This window comes from Anneissia japonica, unplaced genomic scaffold (assembly GCF_011630105.1).
Source record: "Anneissia japonica isolate Jap-2015-1 unplaced genomic scaffold, ASM1163010v1 scaffold287864_len1152817_cov193, whole genome shotgun sequence".
Classification (NCBI taxonomy): domain Eukaryota; kingdom Metazoa; phylum Echinodermata; class Crinoidea; order Comatulida; family Comatulidae; genus Anneissia; species Anneissia japonica.
In genome coordinates, this window is record NW_022710960.1 from 396526 (window position 1) to 409353 (window position 12828).

Genomic DNA, 12828 nt, shown 5'->3' on the forward strand with positions numbered 1-12828 from the left:
ATTTCCTCTATGCTCAGGCTTTGAATAGAAAGTTCGGCCATGTTGAAATGAAAAAACAGACAAATCTCAGCACTTTAAAGACTAATTATAACACTTATTAGCTCAAGGTTTCAACCACACAGTGGACTTAATAATAATAATAATAATGCTTGAATATTTATTATAACTTTGGTCACTGGATAGCATACAACGGCAAACCAGCACAAAGTGCAACCTTCTCTGCTCCCTGGAGAGTATACCTAATCATCCGCTACTTGCTTGGCGTACGAAACTAGAACATTCAATGCTACAACATCCCACCAGGTATCCATTTTTCTCCTGGATAGAGACAACCATCATTCCAACATCTTAGTCTTTTTAAGTTATTCTTATTTGGCTAAATCCTTATAGTACTCCTATATGTTGGTTCAGTCACTATTCATGTATCTTTTTTACTGCTTATTTTTTGTCATGATAGAGTGTTACAGTTCCAACAAGCTGCTTCAGGCAACACACCCAAAACAGTATTTTTCACATTCCAATTCTACCGGTACCCACAAGTTACAACAGCAAGGTAAGAGTAAAATAAGATTCTATGGAGTGAAAAGATCATGATTTTCGTCATCATCTATCATCATTGTCATCATCAGCATTACCATTATAAATGATAATGATAGTGGTAATGATAAGGAGTAAAGATTATAATGAGGAAAGTTTATCTGAATATAATTTGTATTTATATAATGATACCGATACCCAAAAGTTACAACAGCAAAGTAAGAGTAATATAAAATTCTATGGAGTAACAACATCATAATTATTATCATCATCATCATCATTTTTAGCATTATCATCATCATTGTCATCATCATCATCATCATAAGTAATAGTGGTAGTGTACTAATGATGTTAATTTGATAATAATGTCAGTGATGATAGTGGTATGGCACATAAGTTTATTAGGTAAAATTTATTGATATTCTCTCTGAATATAATTTTTATCTATTATGATGATGTTGTTTAGAATGCAGCTTGGGGATGTTGAGGGCAAGTTGTCTGTTGACCCTCAAGCGCTACCGTGTGTGCTGCGGAGGATATCAAATGACAAGTCATTGGATAACAAACCTGGCTGGATGGTGAGACTTCTGTTTTTGTTTTGTTTCTTTCGTTGAATTTTATTTTCAAATAACACATCCTTGGGCAGATCCTCCTGCTTATTACCCATATTTTTTTTTTTACCAAGATTAAATAATATAAACTCCATCAAAACAAGCACAAGGAAAAAAACAGACTTTAATGCAGCTAAATAAAATGTTAAAAATTCAGATTGTGTCCTTTTTTTTACCAGATAAAGTATAATGTTGATCCTTCCTACCTGAAGTCTGGAGAAGGAAGTCTATTCTTCAAATACTTATACCAACAGACTTTACACATAGACGTCTGGGATGGAGACTCACTGCTATTAATTGGGTCATGTGCAATAGATCTTAAGGTGAGATGTGTTTTAAACCTATCAATAACATGTAGGTGATGTTAATAAAAACTACAAAAATATCTTTATATTTAATTTTTTTTTTTTTTTTTTTTGTAGCATTTGCTTCGCTGTGGACGTGAAGCAGTACAGGTCAGTCAGGAGGTCAACATCATAACAACAGAATACAGCGATGACTCTCCACCAATGACAGGCGATCTGGTACAGACACTTTATATATCTACCCATTTTCATGTTCACACCCTTCATAAAATTTGATTTCATAATTTAATTGTCTCTTATACTTTAATATCGAAAATGGATGGTTTTATGTGCTTCTGTCACTAGTTGACATCATGAGCAGTTATCCTTCAATGCTCATGACAATGTAATCATACTCACCTGAGATAATGTCTGGAGCTAGTTTGTATGCACAATTAAACAGTGAATCAGTGAGATATACATTTTAATTGCGTTCGATAATTTTTTTCTCCTTTGCAGTCAAGAGGGGGCAGTGTCCGTGCTATCGGAGTTCAAACAGTACTAAGAGGACGCCTTCATCTCAGGTTAGCAAATGTTGGCCACATGCCAGATGCCAAGACTTTAAAGGTTACAAGTCTTACGTTGAAGGAGAGCAAGGTCGTAGTTCAAGAGGATGGCAGTGGGGCATTCCTTGGAGGAAGTCTCAATATGGGCTCTAGAAAAGCAGGTAATGAAATGGCTTAGGTCTGGATTAAGTAGGATTATATTATAATAATCACCTACACAAACTAGATTATGTTGGATTATGAGGTAGTAATCCTAATAGAGTGTTTTATTGCTTGATTTTTATGGGATTTTAGGATAATAATTCCAGTTAAATAATTTAAACTCTTAAATAGCTGGCATAATAAATTTCAAGCCTGGATACTGTAATTATATCATATTGTTAAACTTTCCTTTATAACCAAAATAATGTTTTTGTTTTTTTTTACCTGGACGCTTCGATCACAATCGGCAACCTTTTTCATCTATCTGTTACTTGAGTCTATCCTAAGGATGTTGAAAACTATAAATGTTGAAAAAGTATTTTTATCTTTATATGTCATAATGGGTTATTGTTTTCCAGGCGAAGTTAAGCAATTTAAGATGTCAAGGACTATAGCAGGTTTGTACTGTGTATGGTGCAAACAGTAGAAGCTGTGTTATCGCTATGACATAGCATTTTGTGTGTTGTAACAGACATTTAGTGCATTTAGCATTGCTGACATAGGCATTTATCATGTATTACTGACATGACAGACATTTATTGTGCATTATTGCTATAATATAGGCCTTCAGTGTGTATTATTGTGATATCTGAATGTGTATTTATTAAAAAAATTTACTTGAACAAGAAGTGGTGTTATTCAGGATTTAGAATAATGGTCTTTTATTTTTTATGTTAGATTTTGTCTGATGTATGTGGCCACATTATTATAACTGATTCTTTTGATGTAGTGTATCTATGATTAGTTAAGAGAATTGATGCATTTATATATATAAATGCTAATTTTCTTGCTTGATCACTCTGTGTATTCACACACCATTGCCATTGTTAACACTTTTTATTCGCTTCAATGTGTAGTGTTCAAGTTGCACATGTATTGCGTTCACATTAGATTAAATTGGATCAGGACTAAGAGTAATTTTTACTCTAGCTAAACCTTACCTTTGTTAGCACTTGTATTTCAATGGCAGGGGAGGATTTAGGGGGGAGGATTTATTCATCATTGTTTTCAACATTACATTCTGTACAATTATGATGATATACAGTAATTATAAAGAAATTATAAAAACTAAATTGTATATAATAAATGAAAAATGCTTTTACAGTTAAACTTATTGCAAGATTGGAAAATGTTACCAAGGAAAATGTTCACATTAATTTTTATTTTTTTTATTTTATAAAATTGACTTGGTACATTGAGTTCCAATGTAATCAATTATGGTTTGTAGAGTATTGTATAGTATGGTTGTTGTTTAAATGGCGGTGCAAATTTATTTTTGATATTAACTTGCAGGTCAAGGACTCGCAAGTCTACAACAGAAACGCAGTTATCGTGCATCTCACATGACCGAAACAGACCGGGAGTTGGCCTCTGCACTTTTCTCACGACAAGACATGGCTCTGCAGGAGTCAAATCGTGAGTGCGATGCAGTGAAGCTACGTAAGCTGGCACGAATGAAAGCATTAAGGCAAATTGAAAATACTTCAAATGGAACATCCAAATCAGTTCTGGTAGGAATACCTCAAATTCTTTAATGCTAGTATTATTAACAAACCAATACCAGGCCAGTGTCCAAGGGTGGTGTTTTAGGTGTGTACACCCAAACCCCCACTCGAGGAAGGTTTATATTTTGTAGGCAGTTGAGAATGTACTGAATAAACTGTATATTTATTTCCCATATAAACATTTATTTGTTTGTCGAAAGTAATTTTTTTGTCCTACTATTTATTTATAGCTGAAAAAAGAAGAAAGAGTTCAAAGGAATCGTGATCTCAAAACTATTATGATGTACCGGTAAGTTGTGTATATGATGAAAGTACTTATTAATAAAATTGTTTTTATTTTATTTCATTTTATTTCATTATCATCCAACAGTGACAATAGTCACTAGTTACAGGGCTGAATAACAAAAAGAATCATAAATATAATACAATAAAATTTGCACACACATTTTAAACAAGTTGTAGTAATAATAATTTTAAACAAATTATCATTATTGTATATTATTAAATTATTAAAATTCCTTTGTTTTATTCATCAAATAATGATGATGTTATATATTCTGGTATATTTTATTCAATCATCATTGCATAATAAAATTAGTTAAGGATTAATTACAAAAATATAAACTATACAATATAAAATCCTATACAGTAAATTATTATAATTATTATCACCACAACTACAATTAATATCACCATTATTTTTACAAAATTACAATTTAAATTTATTCAAAAAAACAAATGTTTGCTCAAACCTGAGAGCATGTAATACATTTTAAATATTCTGTGGGAATTGAACCAATGACCTCTAGAGACTGAGCTATCAGTCTGTTGGCATACCATTAAACCACTGAACTGAACACTGGTAGCTAGGTTTTGATGCATATGTTTAGTTATTAGTATTTTCATTATCATTGTCATTATCATTATGATCACCATCATTATGATAATCATCATTATGATCATCGCTATCTGCACATTCATCATTCCTTCTGCCGTCATCATTATTATAATAATTATTATATATAATGGTATTTTATTCAAAATTCAAAATTTACAAAATGCATAAAACGTGGCAGCCAAGAAGACTGAATTATGAATTATGTTACATCAAATTTTATTATATAATTATAAATGATTGCTACAGTAATTATTATAATTATACTTATTATAATTATTATTGTTAAATAATTGAATTATTAATATTATTATTATTGTTATCATTTTAATGATAAAATTTCAGGGATCGAACCAAGAATGAAAACATCTTAAACATGCTGCAGTCAGTGATTACTACAGAGCACACAGTTCATCCGTCATTTGGACATGCACAGTTCTTTGAGTTTGTTCTTAAGAACCCATACAATGTTGAACACACCATCTCAATACAGAGCAATGACCCAGAACTTAGGTATGAAAATATATACTAAATCAAGGCTTCCCAAGCCTCCAGCAAGTAGCGGGAGTCTCCTCAAAAATGGCACAAGCCTCCACACTCCTGCAAGCAATTTTCGAGGAAACATATCTTCTGCAAATTCAGAATATGTTTTTACTATTGTATTTTTAATTGTCGTCAAGTTTGTTGGCCATGGGTATCATCACTTGCAGCAAAATGCTTTAAGATGTATTAAAGCTCATTGAACTTGATCTCTTGGAAGTACCTTCTCTTAACTTGGGAGTGGACCCCTTATATAGTGGAAGTAGGGTATGTTTTGCCTTCTTCAGCTAAAGTATCTGTATTCCCTTTCTCAAACTTTTGTAACATTCTCCTATCACATGCAAAAACTGCCTCCTTTTTCAAAACCAGATTTTAATGATATCTATTAATTTCAGCTCTAATGACAATTGCTCATCATCGTTAGTATATGTCACAGTTATCTGCATTTTCCCAGGTTAATGCTAATTACCCATTCATTAGGCCTAACAAAACCTTTTTTGTTTGCTGTCAATAACAGGGAAAAATAATAGAAATCGTTTTAAAAGTTTATGTTTTTAAATTTGAATCAGTGTTATAACAGAGCCAAGAGAATGGCGTCATTTTAAGCAGCTTTTTGAGACGTTCACCCCGATGGAAGAGAACATGTTTAACACACAAGACAAGAAAGGTGACGTCCCCGGTCTGCAGATATTCCTTCGACCCAAAGAAAAGGTCAATGTTCCGTTTAAGTATCAGAGTTTTCAAGCCGACCATTCAGTGAATCCACAGGTGAGTGTCACTTTCCAGATTGTTTACTATGTGTGCAGTCATGCGTTAACTTCGCAACTTTTGAATACACACTGAATTTTGAAGCTGTTTTTGTCACTTGTGCTATGCTAATACTTCACTTAATACTTAATGCTAATACTAAAGCTAATTAATTATTATAGTATTTTATAGTATTGTTATAAATAACATGTTTTAATATTTTGTCATTTTGTTCAAGTTTCCTGGGAATACATCACATTTTTATATAGTATTTGTTCCTGAAGTGCTACTTTTTAAAACATTTATTACAGCTACTTGCAGGGTTTAAAAAAAAAAATTGTAGATTATACTAAATTAAATATAGTATATTATATAAAATAACATTTTTAATATTAGGTCACTTTGTTAAGGTTTCCTGGGAATATGTCACATTTTAAATAGTATTTGTTCCTGAAGTGCTACTTTTTAAAACAATTATTACAGCTACTTGCAGTGTTTATATTTAAAAAATTACAAGTTCCTCAAATATACATGCTAGATGTTTTCTTGCTTTAGGGTCCAGATGATGATAGTAAACCTTTCTTTAAAATTCAAACGCCATACCAAGATAAGAAGGTTGACCTAACCCTACAGTCAAAGGTACTGAAAGTGTACTTCAAGACACAGGATGATAAATCCATTGCAATCTTGTCATTGCATGTTGAGCCTCAGCCACATGTCTTGGACCAAACATTCCGATTCAATCATCCGGAACATTCATTCCTGAAGAAGTCTATTCGACTACCTCCATTCCAGAATCTACCAGGTAAAATATTTATTTTTAAAGAGATAGACACTGTACCAAATAAAGTCAAAACGTTGAGTAATATGGCCTCACTTTCTCTATTTTGAATATTTTTGTTTTATTTTATTTGAACATAGTTGGTGCACCTTTTGGTTTTTAGACACTGTACCACAATGCAAACTGATACTTTGAAAAAATAAATTTTATTTATCATTATTGTTTCACTAAGTTAGTACAATGGTTTCTTCTTTTTGCTTATTTTTAGAATTATTTATATTGTTTACAGGAGTTCCTGTGAGTGGACCAGGGCTTGAAAAGCTGTATGTTAAATGTAGTGATGATAATGTCATCTGTAATACTAAGAATGTGGTAAGAACTGCAGGAATAATGTAAGCCAGTCAACTTTTGGAGTGCTTGACACCGTTTTGGTATAGAGCACTACTGTATATAAATACAAGTACACTACATTAGATAGATGAGTACAAAAAAGACATAAAATATTGTAAACAATTGGAATATATAACTGTAGACCAGTTTATTCACCACATTCACAATTAATTTTTTACATCCAGAATTTTAATATTTAGATTTTTTTTTTTAGTCACCTGGGGAGCCTCAAGATGTATTTTTGAAAGTAGCTTGTGGAGCCTCGCCTGAAATAAAGAAATTCTTTGTTTTGATATATTCGTAAGTATTACTATACCGAATATTCAGTTCTATAATAATGTATTGCTAAATCTCTTTCGCACATAACAAAGTAAACTCTTCGGGTTGAAATTGTCATTGTTTCAATATTTCTTAAATTTCATTTTTCCCCCAGAACGCCTTACCTCTCACGCCCTCTACAGACATGGCAGTTTTACGTCCATTCACTTCAGAGGGTGGATGTGAATTCAGTAGAAGGGCAAACCAGTAGATTCTCTCTCATTCTTAGAGGCACTCAAGCATCACGCCTGGTACAGGCTTTCTCCTCACACCCTCTGGAGATGCAATTAGCACCGGCCGATCCATTCATGCTCTTAGCCAACTCAGTCCACGAGATAAATGTTGGTGTTCGCCCTATATCTGTTGGCAGCAAGTTTATGTACATTAATGTTGTTGGTATCCTTTACTTTGATTGGTCAAATATTTTTAATTGATGCAATCCTTTACTTTGCTTTGTCAATTATATTTAATTGACGCAATGACTTGATAATGATTGAAAATATTTACTGCCGTCTTCTTTTATTCTAGGTTCATTAGATTTAACAATAATAAGCTGATACTAATAATTATCAGTAATTAATTATCAATAATGATAATAAATCACATGAATGATAATCAGATCAGTAATATTTATCAGTAGTCTCTGTCATAAAAGATAATAATGTATGCTTGAATTCATAAATTATTAAATTGATTTGTCCTTGACTGTTGCCATAGACAACGAATACCATCAGCTTATTCGCTCCTGGTTGGTATGCGTTTCATGCAGACTACCAATCATAACCAAGGCTTTTGAACTCCAGCTTCCTGTTGGAGGTGGCAAAGGTTCAAATAAGGTCAGTATGATGAGATATTTGCAACTAGCAGTAAGTTGATTTGCTAATTTTAGGATGGAACTTAGTGATAAACTAAAAGTTTCAGGCTGAATTTTTTCCTCATTGTTAGGAAAATGTTATTTTAAACAATTCAAACCAAGCATTAGCAATATACATACAACAAATCTGCAGCTCCAACTTCTGCTTTTAGAAGTTTGTTTATGAAGACTAATATTTTTTTTATGTTTAATATTCTGTTTCAGAGGATCACCTACACAAATCCTTACCCACAAAAGAAGATTTATAACATCCGATGCAATCGAGATGATCTACTGCAGTTCAAGGAAACAAGAATTGAGGTAAGTAAAAGAAAAAAAGTAATTTCCCTTCATATCATACTACCATATTTTCATCATCATTTTCATTATATTCATGTGTGTTTACCAAAGCTTGACGTACTTTGGCAAGAATTTTTTTATACCTTGTTTCCCAAACTTATATTTTTATAGATCGTCAGAGGAGGGCGGAAAAAAATAAAAATAAAATTTTGGTTTTTTATTAAGCAAAGAGTTTTGCCAAAACCATCCAGAGGGAGGAGAAAATAAAAATAAAATTTTATTGGTGAATGTAAATAGTGTAGTAATGGGATGGTTAGATGCTATTAAATTTATATAATTGGGAAGAAGTATACGTATCTTATTTTTGTAGATTTCAAGGCAGTGGCGGGGGTAATAAAAATATAAAAAAACTTTTTTTTTTTCTCCTGAAATTTCCATATTTTCCTGGTGACAGGTGCGCTAATTGGCCAAAAATGAAATTTTATTTTTATTTGAAATCATCAATATTGGTGGGCGGTGGGTTTGCTAAATAAGGTATTTAAAAAGTCTCGCCTTACGTGGTAATCATTAGGAAATATGGTTGTTAATAATAATGATAATGCGAGTCTTTATATAGCACATACTACAAGAAAGTTTCCTTTTGTTTTGATCCAATTCTGTTTTGATTTTTGTCTTTCAGCTTGCTGGAGGCGAAACGTGTACCTTGGGGTTGCGGTTTTCCCCTAGCCATCAGAGCGGTAGCACCGAGATTCTGATTTTCATAAACGATGAATTTGATAAAAATGAAGAGACATTCTGTGTGAGGGCCATCTACTCATGATGTCACTAATAAAGGAGCTAATGATTTTGGGATTCATCACCTTGTCATTCAATTGTACCCCCACCAAGGAGGTTATTTATTCGCCACTATCTGTCTGTCTGTCTGTTTGTTAGCTAGCAGGATTATGCTAAAACTACTGAATGGATTATCTTAACATTTAGTGGAATGGTACATATTTGTCTATGCAAGAGGTGGTAAAATTTTAGGGTGTAAAGTTTGATGCTATGGAATTCACATTAATAAAGTTGATCTGGCAAAAGTTTACCAGTGGTGGTAAATACCAGATATTCTCAGGGGGTTCAAGGTCCCCCACAAGTGTTCCAAAATCCGTAAGGAGTGGTCCAAAATTTCTGAAACTGAGGTGGTGTGCACTCTGCGAAGTGCCTGCTGTGGGTTTATAAATGCTATTAAATTTTGGTATTTCATTTCATGTAGTTCAGTTGTAGCGTGGTGGTTAAGATACTTGCCCGCTTCCAATCCCAAGGTCCTGTGTTCAAATCCTGCTGTCAAATGATTTTTTTTCCCCACTCTCTAAGCCTCATAATGAAGCTTAGTTTATTAAGCACATCTTGTGAAAGTGATTGGAGCTTATTCTTGTGTAAAGGGAGTGATTTAATTTGCTATTAGCAAACGTTATACATTTAAAATACTGTATAAATTATTTGCTGCATTTTTGATATAGTAATTTCAAAAGTGTAGTACAACTTTTCAGTACCACCTAAATAACAAACCAGTTTAACATGTTTTGTGTTTACCAAATATCTTATGATGAATTCATATGATTTTATTTTCCTCTGTTGTGACCACTCCATTCCTCTGTTGTGAATTAGCTGTAAGATCAAATAAACACTTGATGGTATTCTTTAATTTAAAGTTATTGTTTTATTATATAAAAATATCAAACACTTTCCTTGCTGGTTATTCAAGTTGAAGAAATTCCATTCTCAATCCAGTACAGTATAATCTAGACGATCGCCACAAGCTATTTATAATCATGGTTTAAAAAATGATGTACTACATTAGTATGAATGAAAACAATTTTTGCTTAAGAAGAATGCAAGTAGAGGGACGTCCATGAATACAGTATGTTAATATAAACATATTCAAGAAAATAAAGTACAATATGACATCAGGGCTGTAATCAGGTTTATGTGAAGTGGGGTTTCCTCATTAGGCCGACCAGCCCTCCTTAAACTAACTTTAAGAAAAATTAAAACCTCATAAAAAAGGCAACTAATCCGTTTACCCATAATTGAATCCAAGGACACCAGTGTTAAACACTCAGTACTTATCCTTGATAATATGTTTAATCCAATTAATATAGTGAGATAACCTAATGTTAGTTTATCGAGGGCGGGTTGAGCTAATGTATAAGGCCAAGTGTAACTCAGAAGTGTTTTTTTTAATAGAAAAGGGTTATGATAACGTACCACTGCATTAGTAAACTGTTGAAAAAGGCGTTTTGGTCGAACCCCAAAACAGTCCTGAAGATACTGTATATATTTTGGTGACCCCCACCACCTCTTAATTGAGGTGGTGGGGATCACCAAAGAATGAAAGAATGATTGTTGTCATTTTTAGATCATTAATATTCTTTCATAATAGAGTACATTCATAAATAGCTAAAGCTTGAACCCTCCCCACCCCTTGTATATGTTTCCATACTCTTGCAAAAGAAATAATGGATGGTACCTAAATGGCTGGATATTATCATCAGTTGATGAAATCTGATCAAAAATTTCCTCCATGATCAAATTCAAAACTGAAATAAAGACACCTGAATTTACTTAATAGCAGGGGCGGATTTAGGGGGGGGGGGCCGGTCCGGCCCCGGCCCCCACTTTTGGGAGGTAAAAAAAGAAAAAAAAAAGAAATGCGCCATCTTGTCAGCACTCTAGTTGTTTAATAGCTCTATGTAAAATACGCGACGACTTGGTAACGAAAGTTGGGAACAAGTTTTTTATATCCAGCTGTAGGGGGCGTCCCATTTTTCGTATTCCCACCATGCATTTCGGTGGAACACGGTGGAACACTTTTTTTGTGCGAAGTGTCTATGCTTACGCCGAGTCGTAAGCATTAGTCATAGGCTATGCTTACGTCGATCTATTGAGCATGCGCAGGGGTGACGTAAGCATTATTTCGAGGATATGCTTACGTCGATCTATTACTGAGCATGCACAGGGCTGGCGTAAGCATTATATAGTGGCTAGTATAGATTATATAGATTGCTAGTCAACGTAAATAGTCAACTCGTTGATCTGCTTACTATTTCATGTTGTCGAGGCATGAGCTTTGTCTAGTCCACAGTTTTCCAAAAGAATAGGCATCTGTCATGAACTGAGGCAGACATATTAGTACATTCCCACACGAGGACCCAATTCTAGCTTCTTACCTAGTTTCTGTAGCACTTGCCTATTTAGCCTGCCTTTAATTCACTTTACTCAAGTACTCCATATCATCCTTGTGTAAAAATATTTGACCTGTGCCAAGCTCTTGTACTTTCCTCATGAGTGCCGTCTGTTCATTGTGATACAGTACTCAGGGGCGTACGGTAAAAAATCTAACGGGGGGGGGGGGTCGAAACTAAAGCGCAGGGGGAAAGCTGAACTCGGAGCAATTTAGCGAAGCTTTCAGAATTCGTGGGGTGCGTTATTTGTGAGTGAAGCGAGCATATTTAAAAGGCACTTTATTTAAAAGGGGGGATCGACCGCACCCCTGGTACTTCATTGTTAGATAGGCCTATCTAGCCCAATTTATGTTGATATTGATACTATATCAATTTATGTTGATATTGTAATTTTTTTTAATTTTTATATTAAGTTTTTTATTTAATTTTGAATTAATTCTTTACGTAAATTTTGTATTGAGAGGTTGTTATTTATTTTACTGTAATTTAATTAGTTTAATACGCTCTTTTGTTTTGTCTTACTATGTGTATTGAGGGTCCCTAATGATCAGCTTCGGCTCTGGATGGACCACCCTCATTAAAGATTGTTGAAATAAATTTTAAAAAAATACTTTATCTGAAATAATAATGACAATGTATCTATGTATGATGTGTAGAATGTTGGAGATGACCTGCCTGCTGCAGTGATATTCTGATTTTAAAACATTATCCTGTACATTACGTACATAATTAAAAAGCGAAATCAAAAACAAGAATTTCCCCTAGGGTGCTCTTATCTCGATCCCTCACTCCGACCTTTCCAACATGATCCGTGTCCCTATAAAATTCTTAATTTTCCTATTATGAACAAGTACGCATACAATAATTACAAGAAAGCGTGACACAGTTTCAATCCAATTTTGTTATTAATATACAAAACACTGTAGTATATTTGAAAGGAAACTCTCTTAAAAAATAACTTTCTTTTTCTCTTCTAACTAAATGATTCGATGTGCAACAACTGTACCACGAAATACAGGCCCGTAGCCAGGTCATTTCAAGGGGGGGGGGTTCTCTGGGCGTGGGGTGCAAGG

At 33.5% G+C, this 12828-nt stretch overlaps 1 protein-coding gene across 4 annotated transcripts in view; it reads left to right on the plus strand.

The window, feature by feature from the left end:
- The window catches only part of LOC117107143 (nephrocystin-4-like), a 33255-nt gene extending 22920 nt beyond the window's left edge, over positions 1-10335 (plus strand). For 3 of the 4 annotated variants that reach the window (XM_033248707.1, XM_033248705.1, XM_033248704.1), the window contains 17 exons: positions 458-553; positions 1004-1115; positions 1328-1471; positions 1571-1672; positions 1952-2159; positions 2559-2597; positions 3493-3710; positions 3935-3993; positions 4945-5112; positions 5709-5907; positions 6442-6691; positions 6957-7039; positions 7272-7357; positions 7491-7771; positions 8093-8211; positions 8454-8549; positions 9208-10335. In XM_033248707.1, coding sequence (XP_033104598.1) covers positions 458-553; positions 1004-1115; positions 1328-1471; positions 1571-1672; positions 1952-2159; positions 2559-2597; positions 3493-3710; positions 3935-3993; positions 4945-5112; positions 5709-5907; positions 6442-6691; positions 6957-7039; positions 7272-7357; positions 7491-7771; positions 8093-8211; positions 8454-8549; positions 9208-9348 — 2401 coding nt within the window. In that variant the 3' untranslated portion in view covers positions 9349-10335. The remainder of the gene's footprint in view (positions 1-457; positions 554-1003; positions 1116-1327; positions 1472-1570; positions 1673-1951; positions 2160-2558; positions 2598-3492; positions 3711-3934; positions 3994-4944; positions 5113-5708; positions 5908-6441; positions 6692-6956; positions 7040-7271; positions 7358-7490; positions 7772-8092; positions 8212-8453; positions 8550-9207) is intronic. The other variant, XM_033248706.1, reaches the window with a different exon arrangement.
- Positions 10336-12828: the final 2493 nt, after the last annotated feature.